This window comes from Ipomoea nil, unplaced genomic scaffold (genome assembly GCF_001879475.1).
Source record: "Ipomoea nil cultivar Tokyo-kokei standard unplaced genomic scaffold, Asagao_1.1 scaffold0222, whole genome shotgun sequence".
Lineage (NCBI taxonomy): Eukaryota > Viridiplantae > Streptophyta > Magnoliopsida > Solanales > Convolvulaceae > Ipomoea > Ipomoea nil.
Genome location: NW_017616650.1, coordinates 841519 through 866420, shown reverse-complemented (window position 1 = coordinate 866420; position 24902 = coordinate 841519). Strand labels below are relative to the sequence as shown.

Sequence of the window (24902 nt, the reverse complement as noted above, 5' to 3'; positions counted from 1 at the left end):
CATACCGCTGTCCCATCATTCGGTGGATCGCAGCCAGCCGTAGCCCTACACACCGCCTGATTACTCAGGTCGGTGGACTACAGCCTTCCTCGGCTTATTGGCCCTACACACCGTCCTGGCACGTTCAGGTCCAGTGGGTCATAGCACCGAGGCCCATAATTGGACCTGTAGTCCAAGAAGTGAATCAATTTGGCCTTAGCCACTTCTGAGCCTTAGCTCAAGAACAATCCATTTGGCCTTCAGCCACTTCCGAACCTTTAGTCCGGGAACCATCCATTCGGTCTTCAACCGATTTCTGAACCTTAGTCCGGGAACCACCCAGTTGGCCTATAACCAAAATGGGGGATCATGCAACACATAACACATAGGAGCACGTAATAGCACATCGGGAGGGGAAAGACATATAAATAAACTTACGTGTGATCATTCACATACTACGAATAGTCCTAAGGGTTCATACAACTTCCACCTAAGCCAACGGGTTATCAATTCAACTAGCATGCAATCCCTAAGACTCATATAGCCTACGAGTGGAACCCGAAACATCAAACTAGACTCAAACATGACAAACAGGGTCCGTTGGGACACCACGGGGAATGGGGAACGTCAAACGGGGAAGTCGAGGACCCGGGGTGGGGTACGAACCAGCGGGTAGCCGGTGGGTGGGGACACCCGCCGGCTGCCCGCCGGAGGGCACTGTTCCGGGCAGCGGGTTGCCGGCTGCCCGGTGGCTGCCCGCTGCCGGGTAGTGCCCTTTTGGGCAGCGGGTAGGTGGTGGGTTCCCCCACCCCCACCTGCCCCCCACTGACTCTTTACTCGTATACTCGTCCCGGTAACCTTCGTGGAACCCGAAACCATGCTTAGACACTTTTAAACGAAAATAATGACATCACGTAAGCAATTAACGGATCAAAGCAAGAATCATGTAGGACTTATCCTATTACGACTTCTAAATATCAACAATACCCGAACATGCGAATTCCCACCCAAATATAAATCAAGAGCACCACAATACAAATTCCCAATCCAACCTAGGGCTCTAATCCCACCCAAATCATCAAGAACATATTTTATCATCAAGAAATATCAAGATTCGTCAAGAATTATCATATCATAATCAGGAACTTCTTTTTAACATATAAATCATCCTATCAATCATCAAGAACATAACACAATTATCATAGAAGAATTCAATCAAGACACAAGAATATAGAGGGAGGCCAAGGAAGGAGATTATAGCGAAGAAAATAGGTTTTGTTGAGACATGGGTTACCTCTTAGCCTTAATTAATTTCCTTGGCTATGAAGGGTCTTTCTTTAAGATTTCTCCTTTCTTGATTTCTCCTAAGGGAATTCTTGGAACTTCTTGTGTGGTGAGAGATTATTTGTGGTGTGTGGTCTAGGTGCCTCTTATGATGCTATATATATATATATATATATATATATATATATATATATATATATATATATATATATATATATATATATATATATATATATATATATATATATATATATATATATATATATTCCCAAGTGTTCTAATTGGAGTCTAAATGCTATGGGCTTGCTAATTCTATTCCTTATAGGACTAAGGGGTTGGTTATAGGGATGTGGGCCCATGGACTATAGTGGACCTTTCTTAGTTGATTAATGGGTTTTTAATTCTCTTTTTAGGATAAGTGATTAAATATTTGGTTAGGGTTAGGGGTCGTAACACGGGGTGTTACACCCTGCTTTGCTGGTCCAGATGATGCGCATGTGGATTGCCTATCTTGTTCTTTACACCTAATAGTGTTAATTCCCACGTAAGCGGTAAATAAATAACAAGTCCAATCAAAGCAAGTAAATCTTTTATTGATCGGGTGAAGGACCTAAATACAATCTACACTGGCTATTCCGAGGGCCGACTGAATGCGGTCGGGATGCTCTGACAATAGCCTATCGATCGTCCAAAAGTCCCCTCACACTGTTGCCGCCGTGGGTATTTATAGCCGCTAGGCCGGAGACACAAGTCCGGCCATCCGGCATGTCACCCATGTAGCAACCACATGTCCTCCTCCCGGGAGGCCCTGCCTGTCAGCGCGTAATGCCGCCACGTGTCTCTTATCGGCTCTCTCGCCTAAGGGCCACTGATCGGGAACCGAAGATGTCGGTCGGGTGATGCCCGGTCAGTTCTTCTAAGAAAATTCGACCTGTAACCTGCACAAACAAGAATAAAACACGTGGCATGTCGGTCGGGGTATTCCCTACCAATACCCAACATGATTATGTGTACGGGACGCCTCCTATGCCTCTGAGGCCCGTACGAGATGTGGGCCACCTATCCTACTTTTTTTTTTTTTTTTTTTTTTTTTCACGTTGCATTGAATACTCTACTATGCAGGTCTAACATGATGATGTGTACGAGCAGCCTTCTATGCGGCAAATTATATCGTGCACTGTGGTGCATAATCGATTATGCACTGCGCATCAAAACGATGTCGTTTTGTTTAATGAAAAGAAACAGTATCCGTTTCTCGCCGTTCCGCAAAAAGTAACTCTGTTATTCAGTTTCATTTTGTATACACTGCAGTTTCAGTTCAACACAACTACAGTTCCATTTCGATATAACTACAGTTTCATTCGATATTTATAGACTCAAATATGTGAAAATGTTATTTAATTTTATTTTATACACACTATAGTTTTATTAAAACACAACTATATGATCATTTTGATATAATTACAGTTTCATTGTACAATACACTCAAATATGTGAAATGTTATTCAGTTTCATTTTATATACACTGCAGTTTCATTTCACCACAAATTCTAACTAGAAACGAGATCGAAAAGGCTTGATTCAAGACAATCAAGCTTGAGCTCGTGTGCGCGGGTATCATTTTTCCAACTCGAAACATCGGGGCCGAAACTGTGTGGAGATTGAATTCATCTGTTACGGAATTAATTTTCTATTAATTCCAATTTTGAATTCTAAATTCAATTCTCAGGTAGTGGTCTGCTGTTATAGCTGTTGGAAAGCCAACTTTAATGCCAGTTCACCCCTATATAAGAAGGAGTTGGGCAGTAGCAGATTTACAATAACAAGAAAGTAAAATTTTCAGCCTCAAAACTCTCTGCTTATACTCTTTCTTAAGCCTACCGTGTTCATAATCTTGCTCTAGTTCGCCGGATTCCTTGTTTGGGTGCTCAAACATTGAATTGTAGCAAGTTTTATCCTGGGAAGCCTAGGCAACAACGCTCCTAGCACTTTTGGGAGGTGGCAAATAAGGTTTTGATAAGTGCTAATTCTTAGTATTTTTATGTGCATACTTGATATCAAACTCATATGATTTCATGTTAATTGGAAGCTAAGTATGTGCCTATTTGATTCCTTTGTGTCATTTAGGTTATTTGGAGGCATTGGTTGTAACTTCATGTAAATTGGAGCTCAATTGGTTGTATTTTGAAGTCATCTTGACAGAAAGGCAAGTTCCGGGAGTCATTAAAGGTTAAGAAAATGAAATAAAGCGAGTTGAAGTATCATGACATGACCCGAGGACCCAAAGGAACAAAGGAGATGAATAAATATGCATTTTTGAAGTGAAAAACATGGGTCACGCAGGTGGTCACGCGGTGATTGCCAGCGTGACACCATTATGCTTTGTACTTTTTTTCTGTCAGGCGAAGTCTCGGTAATTTGAGCATATCTCAAGCTAGGAGTGTCCAAATAACGTGATTCAAGTGGAATTAGAAAGGAAACTCAGAGAGCTACAACTTTCATGAAAACCACAAAGGCTAGTTCAGACGTTTACAATGTGAAAAATGGTCTAGATATCAGATACTGTGCAGAGATGATGGTCACGGTGTGACGTTGACCGTGACCAGAAAAGACCTGCGAGGGTTAGGCCTAGTCATGATGAAGGTCACGCCGTGACCTCTATCATGACCAAGCATTCTGGAAGCAGTTAAAAGGACGTGATTCCAAAAGTATAAAGTATCTTTAGGCATTATTTTCATCTATCTTTCAATATCCAATCTCCCTCTACACCTTCTCTCCATCCAAACCCTTTAGAACAAAAAATCCATTGTATTCCATCATCTTTTAGAGAAGATTTAGAGGGAGATTAACGTATGTAATTGGAACTTACACTTTCAGTTTCAGATTTACATTCTACAAGTTCTATCAAGTTAAGTTCTCAATTTCTTACTTTCACATTTCACATAATTTGTAGTTTGAATTTATTGTTCATTACTTTAATTGCTTTTAGTTTATCAATTTCATTATGAGTAGTTAAACTAGTTGGGGATTTACATTGAATTGCTTTGTATGAATGTCAACATGAATTAAATTGGAAAACCTAGGGCTTGCAATATCTTTAGATTTAATTTGATTGTGAATTTGGTAAAATGTTTTGACTCTTGCTTGGTTAGGGCCCAAGTATGCAAGAGGTCACTGGATTTGGTGCTTCACCTATGAGAATAGGGATTCACCATAGCCAAACCTATCACAATTCTAACTCACTCTTGAGAAAGGGGAGTTGGAAGGGATAGAGCACACAAGGTATTCGATTAATTGCCTCATCTAGTGTATTTGCCATGAGAATGAAATTAGAACTTAGGTGATAGCACAATGACCATGAGAATGGCATTAGCACTTGCTAAACACCTTCACTTTCATTCTTGATCTTTGCTTGGTTTAGAAACTTAGAACATTATTCGCATTTATGCAAAGTGATTTTATCTAAATCCTTTCTTTCGATATTGTCTGTTACTTGATTCATTGCTTTATCTTAAACTTGTTCTCTATGCAAACAAATATTTCCTTTTGGTTAGCTTTCGAACACTCAATGATCTTGTGTTTAACCTCTCTCTACTCAATTCCCTTAGAGCCATTCCTAGAGGATGACACTCACTAAATATCACCACTAAAATCAACTTTCAGGTTTTAAGGAAAGAGTGATCGCTTGACTCTTGCTAAAAACCCTACACCAAACACTAGCCAATCTCTTCATCTTTCCTTCCCCTTTTCCAGAAAAATAATAATCTTATTTTATTGGATTATTATTTGTTTTTCACCAACGGAATTCCCAACAAATTATTCATTATAAAAAAATTTAAAAGAAATATAATTTCATTAGTTATATTATCATTATTTTCTACAATTCAAAGATTCCTTACCTTCAAATTTATTAATTTATTTTTTATTATAAGGAAGGGGATACCCTACATATACACACTACAATTCAAAGATTCCTTACCCTAAATTTATTAATTTATTATATTCAATACATTGTCCATTGTCTTCTTTTTACATTATCTTCTAATTAAATATAAAAGTTATAATACAAAATATGTTATATATATTTATTTACCAAGTATTTTATACAAATATAATAAATATTAATATTTTGTTCAATACTCTCACAGGATAACCTACGATACACATCTCACAACACATGAAACATGTAGGGGAAAAACTATCACTACTAAATATCAATAGGTGTTTGTAAGATAAAAAGTTCATATTACAACTAAAATATCAGTCATATACACAGCAAAGCAAATCTACAGCTTCCTACACCATAATTTCATTGCATGATGAATCCCTCTATGCTGCCACCAGTAACCTAATTGTACATGACACACTACCAATTGTACAAAATCTGCAACATCAATAGTAACTTGTTGATGAATAAGTGACATTATGATCCAATTCTATTGTTTTAGTATCAATTGAACTTTTTTTTTCTTCTTTCAGTTTAGAAACCTAATTGCATTATTCTTTCCATATAGGGATGAAAATGTTGGAATTTTTAACTTAAAAATGGCATTTAAGTGCCTATTTTATGGTGTAAATATATGTGGGGTTCATTTCCAATTTGGATCGAGTCAAAGTGGATTTGCACTCTTCGTTGTGAGACAAAGAAATTGATATATTGTACGTTCAAAACGGATAATGAGTGATGAGAAATTGATTATCAAAGTTGACCCATTTGAGTTAGAGAATAGATGTGGAACGGCTTTGGAAAAGCACTTGTCTCACATCGGTGTGAGAAGTGATTTGCACTACTATATATACGAGAGCTTTTTAGAAGGAGGTTGAATTGTATAGCATAGAGACTCTCTTGTGCATAGGGGATGCAAATCAAATCCCAAAATAAGCTTGACTCGTGTGCGCGAGCACGACTGTTGTCTAGAAAATTGGCTAGCTTTATTTTTTTTATACTTTTCCAACTTAGAGCCACTGTCCTTGTTTACCATTCGGACTGTCCAAATTAAAACTCCAGATTAAAGTTGCAATGCAAGTTACTATTTTAGTTCTAAATTAACAAGCTTATTTGAAAAAATAATAATTTAGTTATTATATTTGAGTATTTTTTATTGTTCTATATTTTAATATAACTAGTGAATTTTATTATTTTATTATATATGGGTAAGTAATTTTAATAATCTTTTAAAATTCTTTTTTTTTTTTTTTTTTTAAGAATAAAGTTGCAATATATTAATGAATGAAAGCAACAATAGAGTCAGGGGGAACAGAGTCCTAATACAGCGAGTTTGCCTGATCAAAGGCAGCTGCGGCAAGAGTGTGAGCATGTAAATTTAAAGCTCTAGGAACAAAACTAACAAAACAGTAATTAAATGTGGCCAAGGCCGCCTACATTGATCAATAACAATCCCAACATAAAATCGGGCAGGCACCTGTGACGAGATCAAGTTGCTGTGTAGCTCCAAACAATCAGTAAATAAATCCACTACCACCACATTACAATCCTTGAGCCAAGATAGTACCTCTTTACAAGCCATGTACTCCGCCATGAGAGGCGAGAAGCACACGGGTAGCTGTCCACTGCAAGCTGCCAAGAATCGGTCATCGTGAGTTAATAGCACCGCTCCGAATGTAGCCGACCCCGTGGCGTGTCTAAAACCCGCATCTATGTAACATTTGTGATTTTGCGATAGCTGGGGCATAGCAATCTCGGCTGATGGCAGCTAATGATCCTTCTGCCTCACGAGCTTCCAGCTGGCCAAAGCCGACACAGCTCTCCTCCAAACTACACTAGGCAGCGGCATATTCAGCTCCCAAACGGCCTGATTTCTCGCCCACCATATGTAGTATAAGGCTGCCACAACAAGTTGAACATGGTCCTTAGATAATGAGCATAAAATATTCCGCAACCATAGAGAAAAGGAATCAGCTACAATGTTTGTAATGGGGAGTGTAGACTCATGCCAAATTAGACTAGAGTATTCACACAAAACCAATGCATGCATAACACTCTCATGACCAAGACCACGTACATTTCGGACATGCCAAATCAATGTCGGCTCTCTTCAAAGCCAAATTCGTGGTGGTAGGAAGAATATCATTGATAGCTCTCCACAAAAACATCTTCCACTTGGGAGGAACATGTAACTTCCAAATAGAAACCCAACTATCAAAACTCCCTGGGTACTCTCATAATTACCAATAATGTACCTATAGCCCCCTTTCACTGTATAACAACCCCTAGGATCGTTGGGCCAAAACCATGAGTCATCATAGTCCGGGCTGACAGGAATTCTGGAGATCCGAACCGCCTCCTGAGAATCAAACAGATCAGATAAAATATGGGGGTCCCAAGAACCAGTATCCGGGTTAATCAAACCTGAAACCATAGCTCCCCGTAACTCATTAGGCATGGTAGACTGAATAAAGGGACCAGGCTCGTCAGGTATCCATGAATGATAAAATTAAAGTAGACTCACCATTACCTATTCTCCTCCTTACTCCACCACAAATTAGACCATGTGTTGCCATTATACTGCGCCAACAGTAACTAGGGCAGTTGCCCAGAGATGCCTCGTAAAAAGTGGATTTAGGGAAATAGCGAGCCTTGTAGACTCTAGCAGCCAATGATTCTGGGGCTGTCAGAAACCGCCAAGCTTGTTTCCCTAGCATAGCCAGATTAAAAGCTCGGAGATCCTTAAAACCGAACCCTCCATATTTCTTAGGCACACATAACCGATCCCAGGCTTTCCAATGGATTCCCTTATCATTGCCAGTACCCCCACCAAAATCTGTTCGTAGCTCTCTTAATCGATAAACAAACAGAAGTAGGTAGCAAAAAGACACTCATTGAGAAAGTAGGCATAGATTGTGCCACACTTTTCAAAAGAACCTCCTTACCCGCATGCGAGAGCAATTTCTTATTCCAGGAACCGATTCTCTGTCTAATCTTATCCTCCACATATGCAAAGACATCCCTTTTATTTCTTCCCACAAAAGATGGGAGGCCCAAGTATTTACCAAAATTAGGTGCCTGAACCACGCCCAAGAGTAGCAACTTCCGCCCTACACGCCTCCGAAGTGTTCCTACTGAAGCAAATACTAGATTTATTGAAATTTACAGCCTGACCTGATAAAGTCTCATAAACATTCAAACATTGCCTGATCACAAAAAATAAATGAGAAATAGGCAGAGCACCCCTGGCCACCCTACAACCCTGGATAGCTCCACGATCCTGGGCATTCTGTAATAACAAAGATAGGCCCTCAGCACAAATGATAAATAGATAGAGAGAGATAAGGTCACCTTGCCTGAGGCCACGGGTGGGGGTAACCTGACCACCACTTGCACCATTTATAGTGACTGAGTAAGTAACAGTGGTCACACATAGCATAATCAACTCCATCCACCTACTATCAAAACCCAGGACTCTCAACATTTTTTAAAATTCTTTTTAATAAGATAATAAGTTGTGGGTACCCGCATGCACTTGGTGGAGCGAGTTGATGGTGAGTTTTGAAAAAGTCTATCCACTAAGAATCAGGAGTAAAAGTGTGTGGAAAAAGTATAAAATGGATCAGATGGTGGATATAGCCATCTGATCACTGATAATTCTCACATGACTCATTGCCATGCATCTCTATATATTGAGACAGATATACTATGAATATGTGATATTACATATTTGCTTTCAATTAAATAAAAAAAAATTAACCAAAAAAAAAAAACATTTAGTTAAAAATTATTGTACCTATTTCAATCGTGATAGGCGCCCATTATATGACTCAACCTGTATGCACGTTTCTTTGAAAATAAGCATGTATGTTTGTTTGTTTTCTTTTCTTTTGAAAATGGGGTTAAGAGTTAAGACGTTAACTTTACTTTGGAGACTAATAATTTTATTCCTTGACTTGTTATTGATAATATTTAAGACTTTTGATAATACATTTATTCTCGATCTATCTTTTTAGAAACTTAACTTGAACTTTGCCTTAGGTTAAACTTCAATTAAAATTTACGGTCTACATATTCCACCAAAACTCTACATGTTAGCTATGGTAGGTTGATGACATGATAATTACAAAGTTATAAGTTCGATTTTCAATGGGAGTCTGTTGGTCTTATTTGTTTGAGTCGATTAGTTATGGACAACTTAGGTTGCCTTGTGATCATCTGTCAGCTCAGGTCACATGACGAGATTTATCTAGTATATTCTATTGAATAGTGGTTACAAGTTTACCTTGTCAGTTCTCACCAAAAAAAAAAAAAAGAAAATTATTGGTTAATTTGGTTTAAAATGTAAGTTAGCTAAATTAATTAACTGATATGTAATATGTTAATGAATTTACTAGTGTATATTCTAATGAATATTTTGTATTGTGGAATTATGGATTATTGATGGATTAAAATTATATAACTAAATTACTTGCTAAACTTTTATTTAAGTTTTTTTTTTCAATTTTTTTTTTTAAAAATTTTGAGTAATATTATTTTGATTATTAGTGATGGTAGAATCGGAATAAGTGGTTTGTGCATAACTAATTAACATGGCATTACAAACATTACACCGAAAATTAGTCGTCTTATATAAGGGATACAACAATATAATGCTGCCCAAAAGACTTGTTCTGATTTTAAAATTAAATCATTGAATTGTTGAATTCCACACTAATACAATGGAATATTGTATATACACAAACAATATTGATTAAAGTCAAGAGGCATTAATTGAAGTGAGGTTGACACCGATTTGCAAAATGAGACTATTCTCTATATTAAAATGATAAAATATAGTCGTTTGAAAATGGGGTTAAGACGTTAACTTTACTTTGGAGACTTAGAATTTGATTCCTTGACTTGTTATTGATAATGTTTAAGACTTTCGATAGTATATTTATCCTCGATCTATTTTTTTAGAAACTTAATTTGAATTTTGCCTTAGGTTAAACTTCAATTAAAATTTAAGGTCTACGTATGCCACCAAAACACTACATGTTAGATATGGTAGGTTGATGGCATGATAATTACAAGGTAATAAGTTTAATTTTCAATGGGAGCGATTTATTGGTCTTCTTGGTTTGAGTCGATTAGTTATGGACAACTTAAGTTTAATTTGTTTATTTCCTTGTGATCATCTGCCAGCTCGGATTACATGGCGAGGTTTACCCAATATATACTATATATTGAATAGTGGCGGTGAGTTTACCTTGTCACGAAAAAAAGAAAAACAATATTGGTTAATTTGATTAAAAATGTAAGTTAACTAAATTAATTAACTGATATGTAATATGTTAGTTAATGAATTTACTAGTGTATATTGTAATGAATATATTTTGTATTGTGGAATTATGGATTATTGATGGATTAAAATTATAACTAAATTACTTGCTAAACTTTTATTTATGATTTTTTTTTCAATTTTTTTTTTAAAATTTTGAGTAATATTATTTTGATTATTAGTGATGGTAGAATCGGAATAAGTGGTGTGTGCATAACTAATTAACATGGCATTACAAACATTACTCCGAAAATTACTCGTCTTATAAGGGATACAACAATATAATGCTGCACAAAAGACTTGTTCTGATTTTAAAATTAAATCATTGAATTGTTGAATTCCACACTAATATAATGGAATATTGTATATACACAAACATTATTGATTAAAGTCAAGAGGCATTAATTGAAGTAAGGTTGACACCGATTTGCAAAATGATACTCTATTCTCGATCTATAGTAAAATGATAAAATATAGTAGTTTGTTTCCATTGTGCATGTCTCTATCTGGAATTCTTCTATGCTTGTAGTTGTTCATACCACATAGGGCTGTCTTGTATAATAAAATATAAACAAGATCGAGCACACTGTGCCATAGAGAAAATAAATTGAATTTACAAACACGTTTGCATGCATGCATATTCCTTAATTACAAATTTTGATTAAAGAAAAAGATTATGAATGACTGCAAATTGCACCAGCAAATACCACGTAATCCTTGATCATTAATAAGAGTTGAGGCCGGAGACAAAGTTGTCCGATGAACTTGCTATAGAGAGGAAAAGAATTGTCCTTAAGAGGAGAAGAACATATATGCTGTCAATGTAATATTGAGCAGTGAAGGATGCATCTCTTGCACCAATCTTACAGTTGTACATTGTCTGTAAATCCAAAAATATAATGTTATCAGTGAAAATATGAAAAATTATATATAGATATGCAAAAACTCGATAAGAACTCAAGATATATATAAGATTATTAGGTTTTATAATCAACACGAATAATGGGTCTTACCAACTTGATTAATTGCATTTCATAACAACAAGCTAAGAGGTTCCACATTGCCTACTTCCTTCTTCCAAACTGCAATTTCCAGTAAATGCACATAGTTTTAGATGTAGAAAGCTATGCCCCATATATAACATAGGTTTGAAATATTCACTACAAATAGATAGGGGGATATATAAAATGATGGTTTAGTATGAACTTACCTTGAATAGTGTAAAAATTTATGGATTCGGATATTCAAGACCAAACAACTGGCTTATAGTGATCTCAGGGAAAAAATTGGGAAAATCCCTTTCTATGGTTAGCATCATAGAAACTTGTTGCATAGTTGGCCGACATTGAGGATTGGAATAATTCAGACAAGAGACTGCTATCTTTAAAACCAACACAAGTTGTTGTGCATCATGTCTTTTTGGAGTTGAGAGTCGAGGGTCCAACAAATCCATCAGAAGCATTCCAGCAGTTGCTGAGAGTGAGGATGAAGAAATCCATGTAACAAGGTTACCCGGATGTTTCCCCATAAGCACTTCTAGTGTTACCACACCAAAGCTATACACATCACATTTGCAGTTTAACTCTGCAGTGTAAGCAAACTCTGCAAATAAATTCCTAATACATTATATCATATATAAAGTCAAAGGGAAAAGAGAATAACAAGAAAGAATATAATAGTGTGGACCTGGAGCTATGTATCCCATTGTTCCAGCAAATGCAGTCCAATTTGATGAATCAGGGCTCAAAAATCTTGCCGTCCCGAAATCAGATACATGAGCTTCGTGTTCAGAATCAAAAAGGACATTGTTGCTAGCTTGAGATGTCCCGGTGAACAACACTACTGGAAATTATGGAATTTCCGACCACCTGAAAGTGATCTTAAATCAAGTCGAAAGCATTGTTCCGACCACTCTTGGTATCCAGAAAAACCTTTGTTGCTATTTCCGACCACTTTTTGGTATCAATTTGATTTAAAATCACTTTCAGGTGGTCGGAAATTCTATAATTTCTAGTAATGCAATAGGAGGTGAACAATCATGGTGCATGTATGATAAAGCTTTAGCCACAGCTTTGATCACATTTATCCTTTCCAACCATCCCAACTGGAGTGCTTTATCATCATCACTCAAAATTTGTGCTAGACTCCCCCCTTGTAAATACTCATAAATCAAGAATGAATGTCTATTGTGAGCAAAAAAGCCATAGAGCTTCACAATATTCCGATGCCTCAAATTTGTTAATGTGCTTAACTCATTTGAAAAACTTCAAGATCATGCCAACTGTCATCATCTTGCATGCCTAATGTATGAAACTTCTTCACGGCAACAATCTGACCACTAGGTAATTCAGCCCTAAACACGCTTCCTTGCCCTCCTACACCAATGCAATAACTGGAGTCAAAGTTCCCTGTTGCTTCAATTATGCTTTTATATGTCATCTTTCCATCAAAGCTCCATATTGTGAACAAATCTTTTGTAAAGTCACTACGCTTCTCCACTGTATTTCTCATTAGTCGTCGAATGACTAAAAGAACTATAATAACCATGGTCAAAATAAACGAACTTCCCAAGATTACTGATATAATTATTACCAAATTACTATTCTTGCTATCAATTTGACTGTGTGGAGAGCATGGCTTTAAGCCAGAATGATTGCCACATCAACCTTTGTTATTACTCAAGGCAGAATATGGTGCTTGTAGAAATGCTTTAGTGTTAGGGATAGGGCCTTCCAACTGATTGTAAGATATATCAACAGAAACTAAAGCTGCACATTGAGCAATGCTTGATGGGATGGAGCCTGAAAAATTATTGTGAGATAAGTCCATGGTGTTTAAATTGGTTAATCCTCCAACTTGTGGAGGTATCTGATCAGAGAGCATGTTGTGACTGAGACTGAGATTTTCAAGGGATTTCAAGCTTAGCATATCAAGAGGAATCTTGCCCACAAGCATATTTCTGCTCAGATTCAATGTGATTAGGTGTTGGCATCTTCCAATTTGTGGGGGAATTGAGCCAACAAACATATTTGAAGCTAAGTTTAGAGCTCTGAAAGCAAATATAGTTCCCCAACTTCAATTCTAGTGGTATTTTGCCAGTAAGTTTGTTATTTTCTAAATTTAGCATATACAACAATCTCAACTTTCCCAAACTTGTGGGAATCTTTCCAACCAACTGATTTGATGAGAGATCAAGAAACTGTAGTTGAGATGCATTGACAAGGTCAAGTGGGATATTTCCAGAAATTCTATTGCCCGCCATTTTCAGAGCTGTAAGTTTTGGAGAAAGACCCCAATTTGAAGACAATTGGCCTCGTAAGTTATTATAACTCAAATCTATGTAATTTAGGTTTGGATATATCCCAAAATCTTTTGATACATCTCCATAAATAATCTCATTTCCGTAAGCCTAACTCTGTAAAGGCTTGTACAATTCTTGAGACTTTTAGAAATCTTTCCACTAAATTCGTCGTTTGCGATAGATAAATTTTCAAGTAACTGGCCAAAACATATATTCTCAAGCAAAGATCCAATGAAATGATTATACCCAATTTGAAAACTCTTCAAATTAGTGAGATTGTTGAATTCAAAGTTATTTGAACGTAACCATAATTTTTGAAGAGATATCAATTTCCCTAACTCCTTAAGAATAGATCCATGGAGTTGATTTTCAAATAGAGATAAATGTATCAACATTGACAAGTTCCCTATTCCTGGAGGGATTTGGCCAATGAGAGTATTTACTGATAGATCACACATAACAAGAGATTTTAACAATTCAATTTCTTGAGGGATATGGCCTGATAGGTTATTTGTATACAACCATAGCCCTTGAAGATTTTTCAATTTCTCCAATTCCTTAGGAATGGGTCCATAGAGTTGATTTTCAAGCAATGATAAATATACCAACTTTGTCCAGTTTCCTATTTCTTGAGGGATATTGCCAGAAAATTGATTATCATCAAGATATAAGATAGTCAAATTCCTCAAGCTTCTAATTAATGTAGGAATTTGACCCGTGAAAGTATTTGACTGAAGATCCATCTCTACAAGCGAAATTAACAACCAAATTTCTTGAGGAATATGACCAGAAAGATTGTTATGGTCAAGATACAACCATTTTAAGTTTTTCAAGTACCCAATTGAAGTAGGAACTTGGCCAATGAGAGAGTTTTTGTACAGTGCCAACCCCACAATTGATACTAACAACCCAATTTTTCAAGGAATGTGTCCCAAAAATTGATTATCGCCAAGATCCAAAATTGTTAAATTTTGCAAATTGGACATTTGTTCAATAAAAGAAATGTTACAGTGGAAAGAGTTGAAAGACAAATCAAGGATTTCAAAAGAGGACAAGGATGAAAAGTTTAGACCCCCGAGCGTACCTTGTAAACCATATCTAATAAGGTTCAAGGATGTAATGCTTCCATCCAGGGGCGGACCTACAATGGGGACAGTGGGAGCAGCTGCTCCCACTCACCCCACCCCCAGCCCATATATAACCCTTGTATGTATATATGTATGTATATATAGTACAAGGTTTAAGTATAAGTAGATGAAAACAACTAATATTAATGAAAGTGAAGTTAGCCTAGATGGTAGAATGTGTGTGTAAGTCTGACGAAAGTCAAGGGTTTGATTCAGGCTTATGGCGTAAATGCATATATTTTGGAATTATATATATATATATATACTTTATAATACTTTCAAAATATATGAATATAGTTTTATATTAATAATAAGATCATGTGTTTTTTTATTAATAATATATAAGATTGCAATTTATAATGTGTTTTCTGTTAGAATTATTTTATCATTAATTATGTTTTATATTTTGTTATAAATATTTTTTTATTTTTCGTTCATATCGAACAATATTTATGACTAACTTCAGATGTGTAATTTATAATGTGTTTTCTATTGATAATAAAATGTGTAATTTATAATGTGTTTTCTATTAGAATTATTTTATCAAATTAATTATGTTTCATATTTTTTTTTGAATGCTACGACTCTATTACAATGTAGTATCTGTTCATAACTACTTTCTCAACCTACTGAAACACAAAGAGCCAATAACGCCTCCATTGAGGCTCAAACTCACAACCTCTCATATGTGAGCCCAATCCGGGTGCCATCTGTGCATATCTAACAATATTTATGGTTAATTTCTTAACTATTTCATCTGTTTTAAGCTATCCCTTTTGTTCTAATGTTTCGCCCCCACTGAACAAAATTTCTGGGTCCGCCACTACTTCCATCAAGGTTGCAGTTAATTCCAGTCCAATTGCCCACAGTGGGTGCCACCAACAACGTTAACCCATGATGACAATAGTTTTTGAGTTTTGAGGTCAAGGCTGGACTTCCATGTCAACAAAGAAGCCACTTGTAGTTCATTTGCTTCTCGCAAAGAATGGGTGTTTGTAGTGTTGAAATGGGAAGCTGAAATTGGATGAAAGGCAAAAAGATATATTTTCTGGATTTGCCATTGTGGAAGGATTGATGACACACATGCAGTACAAATGGTGTAAATAGTTAAATGAAGAAGGTTAGTGTATTGGGTGCGTGGAAAAGGAACAAACATATGGGACTATATATAGATTTTGTTTGTGTGTACTGGATCGAATTGGATTTATGATGCAACACTAATGACTATTTTCTATTTTATTTTAATTTTATTTGAAAAATGTAATAAATTTAAAATGTATGTTTTGGGTGATAAGGGAAACTTATTGCTAGAATTTAAAACTAAAAATAAAAAAAGAAAGAAAAGTTAAATTAAAATTTATAATAGTTATAATGATAAAAAGAATTATAATAAAAGATTTAAATAAATAGTTTTTTTTTTTTTTTTTGGGAGTGGAATTGGGGGTTGAATTGCAATTTCTCTTCCACCTAATTTCCTCCCTCCAACCAAACAGCTCGTTAATTGTTTAGTCCGACTCAACTCAATTCGTATATGGCAAATTATATCATGCACCACGGTGCATGATCAATCATGCACCGCACGTCCTTTTTTTAAATGAAAAGAAACGGTGTTTGTTTTCCGTCACTTCGCACCCTTTCGCAAAAAGTAACCCCGTTATTCAGTGTCATTTTGTATACACTGCAGTTTCAGTTCAACACAATTACAGTTTCATTTCGATATAATTATAGTTTCATTCGATTTTATAGACTCAAATATGTGAAAATGTTATTTAATTTTATTTTATATGCACTATAGTTTTATTAAAACACAACTACATGATCATTTTGATATAATTACAGCTTCATTGTACAATATACACTCAAATATGTGAAATGTTATTCAGTTTCATTTTATATACACTGCAGTTTCATTTCACTATAACTATTGTATCATTTTGATATAATTGCAGTGTCGGTTTATAGATACTGTAGTGTCAGTTGGTGTTTAATACACCAAACAAGCGGACTCCGTTAACTATAACGGTGGGCCCTTTTTTACTACCGTTCATATAACGACCGTTCATATATTTAATCGGCCATGATAAATGTAATCAATCTAAAGTCTAAACTAAAGAAATTGGACAAAAATATTACTCTGTAATGTCTTTTTTAATGTTTTATTGTTTGGTCCACTGTACTCTGATCAAACTCATATATTAACTAGACTAGCTCAATCTAATCTAATCTAATTTAAATAATTGCCAAATAAATGGCGGGCAAACTCATCCAATCGACACCAGAGAGAGAAAGAGAACTCAATCGATGAGAGAGAGAGAACCCAATCGACACCATACAGAGAGAGAAGAATTAAAAATATGTCTCATGAATAAAAAAAATGTGTCATGAGTAAAAATCTTGAAAGATATTTTTTGCAAAAATATGACGCTTTCCTTTGACCTAAATAAGTATTTTTTATTGACTTTTTTTTTTTTTTTTTTTGAGTTGTAAGAGACCTATGTCATTTAAACCACAAATAATATTTTTTTTTTGAATGTTACTGGCTTTATTACATTGTAGTATAGACTCTACAATACTGAAGTTCGAACTCACAACCTTTCAAATGAAAGTTCAACCCAGGTACAATTAAACCACATAGTCTTGGTAAACCACAAATAATATAATCAAATGAAATTTGATTGACTTTTTTTTTTTTTTTTTTTGAATTGAAAGAGACCTATGTCATTTAAACCACAAATAATATAATCAAATGAAATTTGATTGATTCCACATCACAATTAACAAGAGATTATTCTTCCAAAGGTTGAACTCCAACTCTAGAGTTTGAACCCTCCACACTCCGTCCTGACTCCTGACAGAGTATTTGGGAGGATGTAAATCATGATAACTCAACTAAACATAAACCATAGAGACTAGACATTTGCTTACTGCGCACGACGAGTCCTCCTCACAAAAAGAGATTATTCATATACATGTGTGAAGTGAAGTGATAATGTGATATAGCTTAGTCCTCACCCGACGTGTCCTGGTTAATTTCCTCAAGAATTACAACCAAAGCCACTATGAAGGCATAATCAACGTTGGGATAAACTGTGACCCCGAAATGTTCTTTCCCCAGAAATATGCTCCCTGCCGTGTGCTTCTTGTGCATCTGGGCAACAATGGCCGACGACTCTCCCGCGTAGATCACGCACGATCGTTCCATCCAGCTCCCCTTTATGTGGAAATCACACACCTCTCCTTTCGTGTTGCCCGCCAGGAACACATCCAGCTTCGTCTTCAGTTGAAACAGCGACGATTTCTTCACGCTGAACAGCAGATCTTTCGGATCTGTGCTCTCTCCCCTGAACGCTTGCCATCTTCTGTGAGCGGTCAATATCTTTTGCTGGAAAGTGACGATGGGGTTGTCGAGGGTGTCGACCAAGACGCGGTGATCGCGGAGGCTGAACAGTTTGCTTTTCACCTTGAACATGACGGCGCCGTTGATGTCGAGGACTTCGAACTTGCCTTCCTGGAGAGTCATCACCTTTCTCACCACCGCCAAATCCACCGGGTAGGGAACGATGAACTGTGGGCTGATCACCGCCGCCACCACCACCGGCTGAGGTGGGTACGAGGTGGAAACTTCGGTCATCATTGTGTGAATTGAAGGAAGATCGAGAGAGCTGAATTAGGATTGGGAATGATGTTGCGCCAATCCTTTTTGGGAAGAATTTATATGTAAGAAACAAGGGGCGGGGTGGCCTGGGTTGATAATCAAATATTAAATAATTTTAAAAAATACTTTCAAAAAGTATTATCCGAATTTTCAAACCGACTAAAAGAAAATGCATTATTTTCCATAGTGGACCAAATTAAAACTTGATTATATGCTGGAACCAATCAAACGTCAAAATATGGAAAATGATATTCCCACTCAAAAAAAAAAAGTTATTTACGTGGAATTTTCAATTTTGTTTCCAAAATTTGACAATACCCAAATGGAATTTTTGTGAGGTCGTTTTAATTTTCAACAACAAACTGTGGAGACCGGCATTATGATTTGCATAGTCATCCACTTACAGGAGACAAATCAGACAACGGCACTATTTGGTAAATGACTGTTAACTGATTAGATTAATTAGAAAGTATAACTAGTTAATAACGTTAACTAATTGTAGAAATGTGTTTGATAAATTAGCTGTTAGCGGATAGTTGTTGGTATAATTTCTTTTCTTAAAAAGTTAATTGAAAAAGTTACTTTGAACAACTTTTTGAATGTTAGCATTTTGGAGTTACAAAAATCTAATTAACTCAACATTTATATTGATTTTTTTAATCAAGTCAAATAATTAATAGTGGTCAAATAAATTAAAATTGACTGACAAGGTAACTATTTTACCAAACATGGCGAATAATATCTATAGAAAATTATATCCATCTGTTATATTTTTGATAAATTCATACAAAGAAAAGTAAATCTTTTTTATTTTCAAATACTAAATCTGCAACATCAGGATTCAATATTTTACTAGTTTAGAGTACCTGAGGGTTATACAGTTTTATTAATTCAGTTAGGGAAAAGGGTCAAATAGGCCCTCAAATATTTGCTAAAGAGTCAATTAGCTCCTTCAACATTTTAAAGGTGCAATTACACCCATAAACAATGCATTTTGATGCAATGAAGCCTAAATATAGATAAATGACCTGCTATCATAAGTCATTGAAGATTCGGTCATTTTTCAACGTATTTTAGGAGGAAAATGAGTCTGGTGAAAAATTGAAGATGAGAAAATAAAGTTAAGCAACCTTAATTGAATTTGGTGTAAAGAGAATAAAATTTGGTCCGAATTAGATTCACTATATAAGACACCCGGCCTTAAAATACAGTAATGTATGAAGAATGAAATTGATATTATTCAATCAATTTAATTTGGTCTAAAGAGAATAAAATTTTATTTCTTTTTTTTTTTTTACATAATCATTTTGTGTCCATATAGTGAAGGAAAAAAAGTGTTATGAGATGGATAAGTGAATCATATATCTAAATTGTTAATCCAAACTTCACACCAGATTACCAAATGGAGTGTATGGTTTTTGGGATGATGCCCATCCAAACTGTTGAAATGCGATGTCCATAACCATTGATTGGGCAAACCACTCATGCTTCATAATTCATCAAAGTATCCATTTTTTATGATATTATGATTTATAACATATAAGAATCACTAAATAAACTATAGTATGACTCTTCCTTGCATGCAACCAATATCACAAAAATTCAGTGTTCTAAAATAAGTGTATAAATGCAATATCGATCTAGATAATCTGCATTACATTATATATCATTAATTTAATTACATGCTAGTCAGTTATTGCAAATCTTGAGGTACACTTATATTTTGATATTAAGTAAGTTTAACTATATTAGGGAGAAATTCACCTGGGACTCTGGGAGACATGGAATAACCACTTGAGTGTTTGTTGGCTGACCACAGAGCGTTGATATCCCCGGGTCAAATAACAACGCATCAACCAGAATCTTATAGAGCTTTTCCTTGTATCCTGGCAGATAGGTCGGAGGTAGAGACAAAAATAGATGCTATTACTAAATTACTAAACAATAAGGAAAAGTAACAGGAATAACATGGAAGAATAGACAATATTCAATAGTAGAATTATTCTTTGCTTTTGAGAATATTTATACTGAAATTTTAATAGTCAAATAACGGCCTGTAATTTTATTAAAAATTATGAATTACAGATTCTTTGCCTTTTTTTTTTTTTTTTTTTATATATATACAATCTTCCTTATATTCATATCCATTACATTAATTAGTAAATTTTCTAAACATTATGGCTGCTTGAATTCTGGATCCTTATTATTATTCCATTTCCTGGTTCCGTTTCTTTTTCCAGGTAAGTTAATTTTGTTTCCATTTCCATTTTTTCTTTTGTACTGCTAACATTATTAATAATAATTAGTGAATTATGGATCATTTTTTATTTTCATTTTCTATTGTTTCCTCGATAATGTTTCCTTTTCTATTGTTTTGGTTGAAGTGTTTGGGCGGGAATGCACGAAAGAAAGATTTTGTTTTTAATTATAGTATACTTTTAATTGTAGTATAGATGTCAAACATTATGATTTATTTTTTCCTAAAACAAAATTAAAGATAATAAATAATGTATGTCTTGTAGCAGTCAGCCAGTCAATTTAAATGAGCACCTTTCTTCTATGGCGATTATATGACTCATCAACCAGTATGCACGTTTATTTGAAATCAAGTTTGTATGTTTAGTTTTCTTTTCTTTTGAAAATGGGGTTAAGGCGTCAATTTTACTTCGAAGACTTAGAATTTGATTCCTTGACTTGTTATTTATAATGTTCAAGACTTTTGTTAATACTGAAACACAAAGAACCAATAACATCTCCACTGAGGCTCGAACTCACAACCTTCCAAATAGAAGTTCAACTTGGGTACCATTAGACCATATAATCTTAGTATACTGTATATTTATTTATTCTCGATAATCTATATTTTTTTTAACAAACTTATTTTGAAAATTTCCTTACGTTTTTACTTAAAAAGTTAAGGTCTATGTAAGCCACCAAAACACTACTTTTAGCCATGTTAGGTTGTTGAAATGGCAATCATAAGATTATATGTTCGACTTCTATCGGAAGTGATATATTAATCTTTTTTATTTGAGTCAATTAGTTATGAACAATCTAGATTGGTTTACCTTCTTGTGGTCAATTGTCAACTAGGGTCACATACAAAGTGAAATTTATCCACTATACACTATCGGATCATAGATACGGGTTTCCCTCTTCACTAAAAAAAATTAATTATTTGTTAATTTGGTTATTAAAAAAAGTAAGTTAACTAAATTAACCAATATGTAATCTGTTAAAGAATTTACTAGTGCGTGTGTATGTAAATTGTAATGAATATTTTGTGTTGTGGAATTATATACGTATTATATTGATGCATTAAAATTATAACTAAATTACTTGCCAAACTTTTATTTATGATATTTCAAAAATTTTAAATTTGATTAATATTATTTTGATCGGTAAATTATGTTGTGCATCTGTGTGCACCATGCATGGTGCACACGGATGCAAAAACGACGTCGTTTTGACTAAAAACACGCGTCCAACTTTAAAAAAATTCTGGATTTATAGTTATGAAATTATGGATGTATAGTTATGCAATTCTGGATTTATAGTTATGCAATTCTGGATTTATAATTATGAAATTATGGATATGTAGTTATGCAATTCTGATTGTATATATAGTTATGAAGTTATGCAATTCTGGATTTATAGTTATGAAGTTATGGATGTGTAGTTATGCAATTCTGGATGTATAGTAATGGAGTTATGGATGTATAGTTATGCAATTCTGGATTTATAGTTATGAAATTATGGATGTGTAGTTATGCAATTCAGATTTTTTTTTTTAAGTGGACGTCAAAACGACGTCGTTTTTGCATGCATGGTGCACACGGATGCATAACATAACGACTTATTTTGATCAATCTATCAATTGTCTGGGAAAAGAATTGATTTGGTTAATGTGATGGTAGAATCAGACCAAAGTGGTGTGTGCGTGCATAACGAATTAATTAACATAATTAACATGGCATATATGTACAAACATTATTAATTTTATAATAGTAAAATGATAAAGTAGTTTCCATTATATATGTGTCTCTTTCTGGAATTCTTCTATATGTTTGTAGCTGTTTATATGACATAGGGCTGTCTTAGCTTGTATAATAAAACATATAAACATATATAAACAAGAGCACATTATGCTTTGAAAATAAACTGAATTTACAAACACATTTGTGAATTATTCTTCCTTAATTCTTCCTTGAATCAAAAACCTAATCCCAAACACCGTAGTTTTTGTTATCACTAGCATCTCGATCATACCAAATAGAAATCATCATCAGCCAATGTTAGTTTGAGCTAGCGCTCAACTTAAAACTAAATGTGAAAATATGTGGTCATGTATATTTGTCAAGAAAGGCAACCCTACATGTATATTTATATTACTTAGGTAATTCAATAACTGTTGTGAAATTAATTGCAGTAATGTACGTTTGAAATACTCACTCAAATAGATCAGATAGGGGATAAAATGATGGTTTAGTATGGGACTTACCTTGAATAGTGTAAAAATTTATGAATTCAAAAACTCAAGACCAAACAACTAGCTTAACTAAAGTGATGTATGTCATTTATAAATAAATTGAGAAAATCCATTTCCTTAATTGGATGGCATCACAGAAAGTTGATGCATAGTTGGCTGCTAAGCTATCTTTGGAACCAACATAATAAATTGTGTGTTTGTGGAGTGGAGAGTCAAGTGTCCAACATATCTTTCAAAAGAATACCATTGGTTGTTGAGAGTGAGGATGAAGAAATATATGCACGTAACAAGGTCACCCCGGTGTTTCCCATGCATAATCACTTCTATTGTTTCTGATCCATGGAGAAGCTATTTAGATCCATGGAGGTAATTGTTGTTGCCTAAGCCTAACTTGTATCACGTTCTTCATTGCTCCATTAAGCCTATGAAATTATGAATGCTCTATATCAATATGTTGTTCCTTCAGGGTATGCAAATGTACTCCAGGGAAGATCTGATGAACCAAAACTTCGGTGGCAGAGGATTACCAAAGGAATTAAAGATGCAACCAAGAGTGTGAAGGAACATAGTACCAGGTTGTCTTACAGATTAAGGACAAGGAACAATTACAGAAGCCTAAGTCCAGTAAAGCTCAACTCTGATCTAGTGGCCAACAATTGATGATAGGATGTGTGAGATTGTTAGTGAAGGCTTTTCTCATTTCTCCTTTCCTATTTGTAACTTTTGAGTTTTGATAGCAATTCAATCAACACTGCCAATATAGGAACTGCATGTTTTTTTTTTTTTTTTGGCTCAACATGAAAATATATAAAGTGGGAGCACCCTTAGCTTTTTCCATTTCTTGGACCAATCTACACTTAGAATGTTTACAAACACATTTGCATATTCCTTAATTACTAATTTCGAAGAAAACATTATGAATGACTGCAAATTAAATTGCACCAGCAAATAGCATTTAATCCTTGATCATTGTTAAGATACCAGAGACAAAGTTGTTTGTTCAACTTTGTATGGGGAGGAAAAGAATTGTTGTTGCACCAACAAATATATACCATGTAATCCTTAAGATCTATCAAGCCATCAACATCCACATGTTGTCACCGCATTCTGTAATATTGAGTTCTAGACACAATATAATGCAATGACAACTGCCATTTAACTAGTATGTACTTTAGCAGTAATTATATCCAAGTGAGGATGATTCTTGTTGCTATGTGAAACAGTGACGCTCTCTACTATGGCCTCCCCTTGGCAAATGGTTAGAACGTCTTCCAAATAGAGAGCCGTTTGTTTCCAATGTGGTACCAGGCAGTCAGGCATGGATAATGTATCCGCAACAAGCTTCAATTCAAAGGATGCATCTCTTGCACCCATCTTGCAGTTGTACATTGTCTGTAAATGCAAAAATATTCATTATCAGTGAAAATATGAAAAATTATATATAGACATGCAAGAGATGAGCAAAAACTCGATCACAACTCAAGATATATCTAAGATTAGGTTTTATAATCAACATGAATAATGGGTCTTACCACCTTCATTAATTGCATTTCATAACAACAAGCTAAGAGGTTCCACATTGCCTACTTCCTTCTTCCAAACTGCAATTTCCAGTAAATGCATCTAGTTTTAGACGAAAGCAAACAATGTAGAAAGCTAAGCCCCATATATAACTTAAATATATAGATGCTAGTCAACGACTCTTTGCACACGTACACTTATGCTGAATACTACTCAATATAAAATGTTGAAGCTCAAGCCATATCGTGGTGCACCAGCTCACGTTCATTCTTGTCCT

The 24902-nt window shown here is 34.9% G+C and overlaps 4 protein-coding genes and 1 long non-coding RNA gene across 5 annotated transcripts in view; 1 reads left to right on the top strand and 4 right to left on the bottom strand.

The window, feature by feature from the left end:
- Window positions 1-6977: 6977 nt before the first annotated feature.
- Window positions 6978-8660, bottom strand: LOC109193819. Its single transcript, XM_019344648.1, has 6 exons — window positions 8589-8660; window positions 8384-8498; window positions 8155-8340; window positions 7734-8045; window positions 7454-7633; window positions 6978-7108 (listed from the first exon to the last, which is right to left on the bottom strand). The coding sequence occupies exons 1-6, from the start codon at window positions 8658-8660 to the stop codon at window positions 6978-6980; spliced, it is 996 nt and encodes a 331-aa protein (XP_019200193.1).
- Window positions 8661-11719: 3059 nt separating this feature from the next.
- Window positions 11720-24902, bottom strand: part of LOC109193268 (MDIS1-interacting receptor like kinase 2-like) — a 19634-nt gene continuing 6451 nt past the window's right edge. The window contains exon 3 of the mRNA XM_019344118.1: window positions 11720-12134. Coding sequence (XP_019199663.1) covers window positions 11761-12134 — 374 coding nt within the window. The 3' untranslated portion in view covers window positions 11720-11760. The remainder of the gene's footprint in view (window positions 12135-24902) is intronic.
- LOC109193310 overlaps window positions 14096-24902 on the top strand; it is a 16424-nt gene continuing 5617 nt past the window's right edge. Inside the window, exons 1-2 of the long non-coding RNA XR_002056255.1 lie at window positions 14096-14123; window positions 19296-19297. This is a non-coding gene — a long non-coding RNA (uncharacterized LOC109193310). The remainder of the gene's footprint in view (window positions 14124-19295; window positions 19298-24902) is intronic.
- Window positions 17695-18689, bottom strand: LOC109193279 (protein LURP-one-related 10-like). Its single transcript, XM_019344138.1, has 2 exons — window positions 17917-18689; window positions 17695-17744 (listed from the first exon to the last, which is right to left on the bottom strand). The coding sequence occupies exon 1, from the start codon at window positions 18592-18594 to the stop codon at window positions 17962-17964; it is 633 nt and encodes a 210-aa protein (XP_019199683.1). The 5' UTR covers window positions 18595-18689; the 3' UTR covers window positions 17695-17744; window positions 17917-17961.
- Window positions 24087-24902, bottom strand: part of LOC109193244 (MDIS1-interacting receptor like kinase 2-like) — a 22393-nt gene continuing 21577 nt past the window's right edge. The window contains exon 7 of the mRNA XM_019344088.1: window positions 24087-24705. The gene's annotated coding sequence lies outside the window, so the exon portion shown is untranslated. The remainder of the gene's footprint in view (window positions 24706-24902) is intronic.

Bases quoted from the DNA above. Each gene is read 5' to 3' on its own strand.
- LOC109193819 (XM_019344648.1), bottom strand. From the start codon at position 8,660: ATGGAGTTGATTATGCTATGTGTGACCACTGTTACTTACTCAGTCACT. The intron at 8,499-8,588 runs GTTACCCCCACC...TTGTTATTACAG, and splicing joins ATGGTGCAAGTGGTGGTCAG to AATGCCCAGGATCGTGGAGC. The intron at 7,109-7,453 runs GTAATTATGAGA...TTGTTGTGGCAG, and splicing joins GGGCTATAGGTACATTATTG to CCTTATACTACATATGGTGG.
- LOC109193279 (XM_019344138.1), bottom strand. From the start codon at position 18,594: ATGATGACCGAAGTTTCCACCTCGTACCCACCTCAGCCGGTGGTGGTG.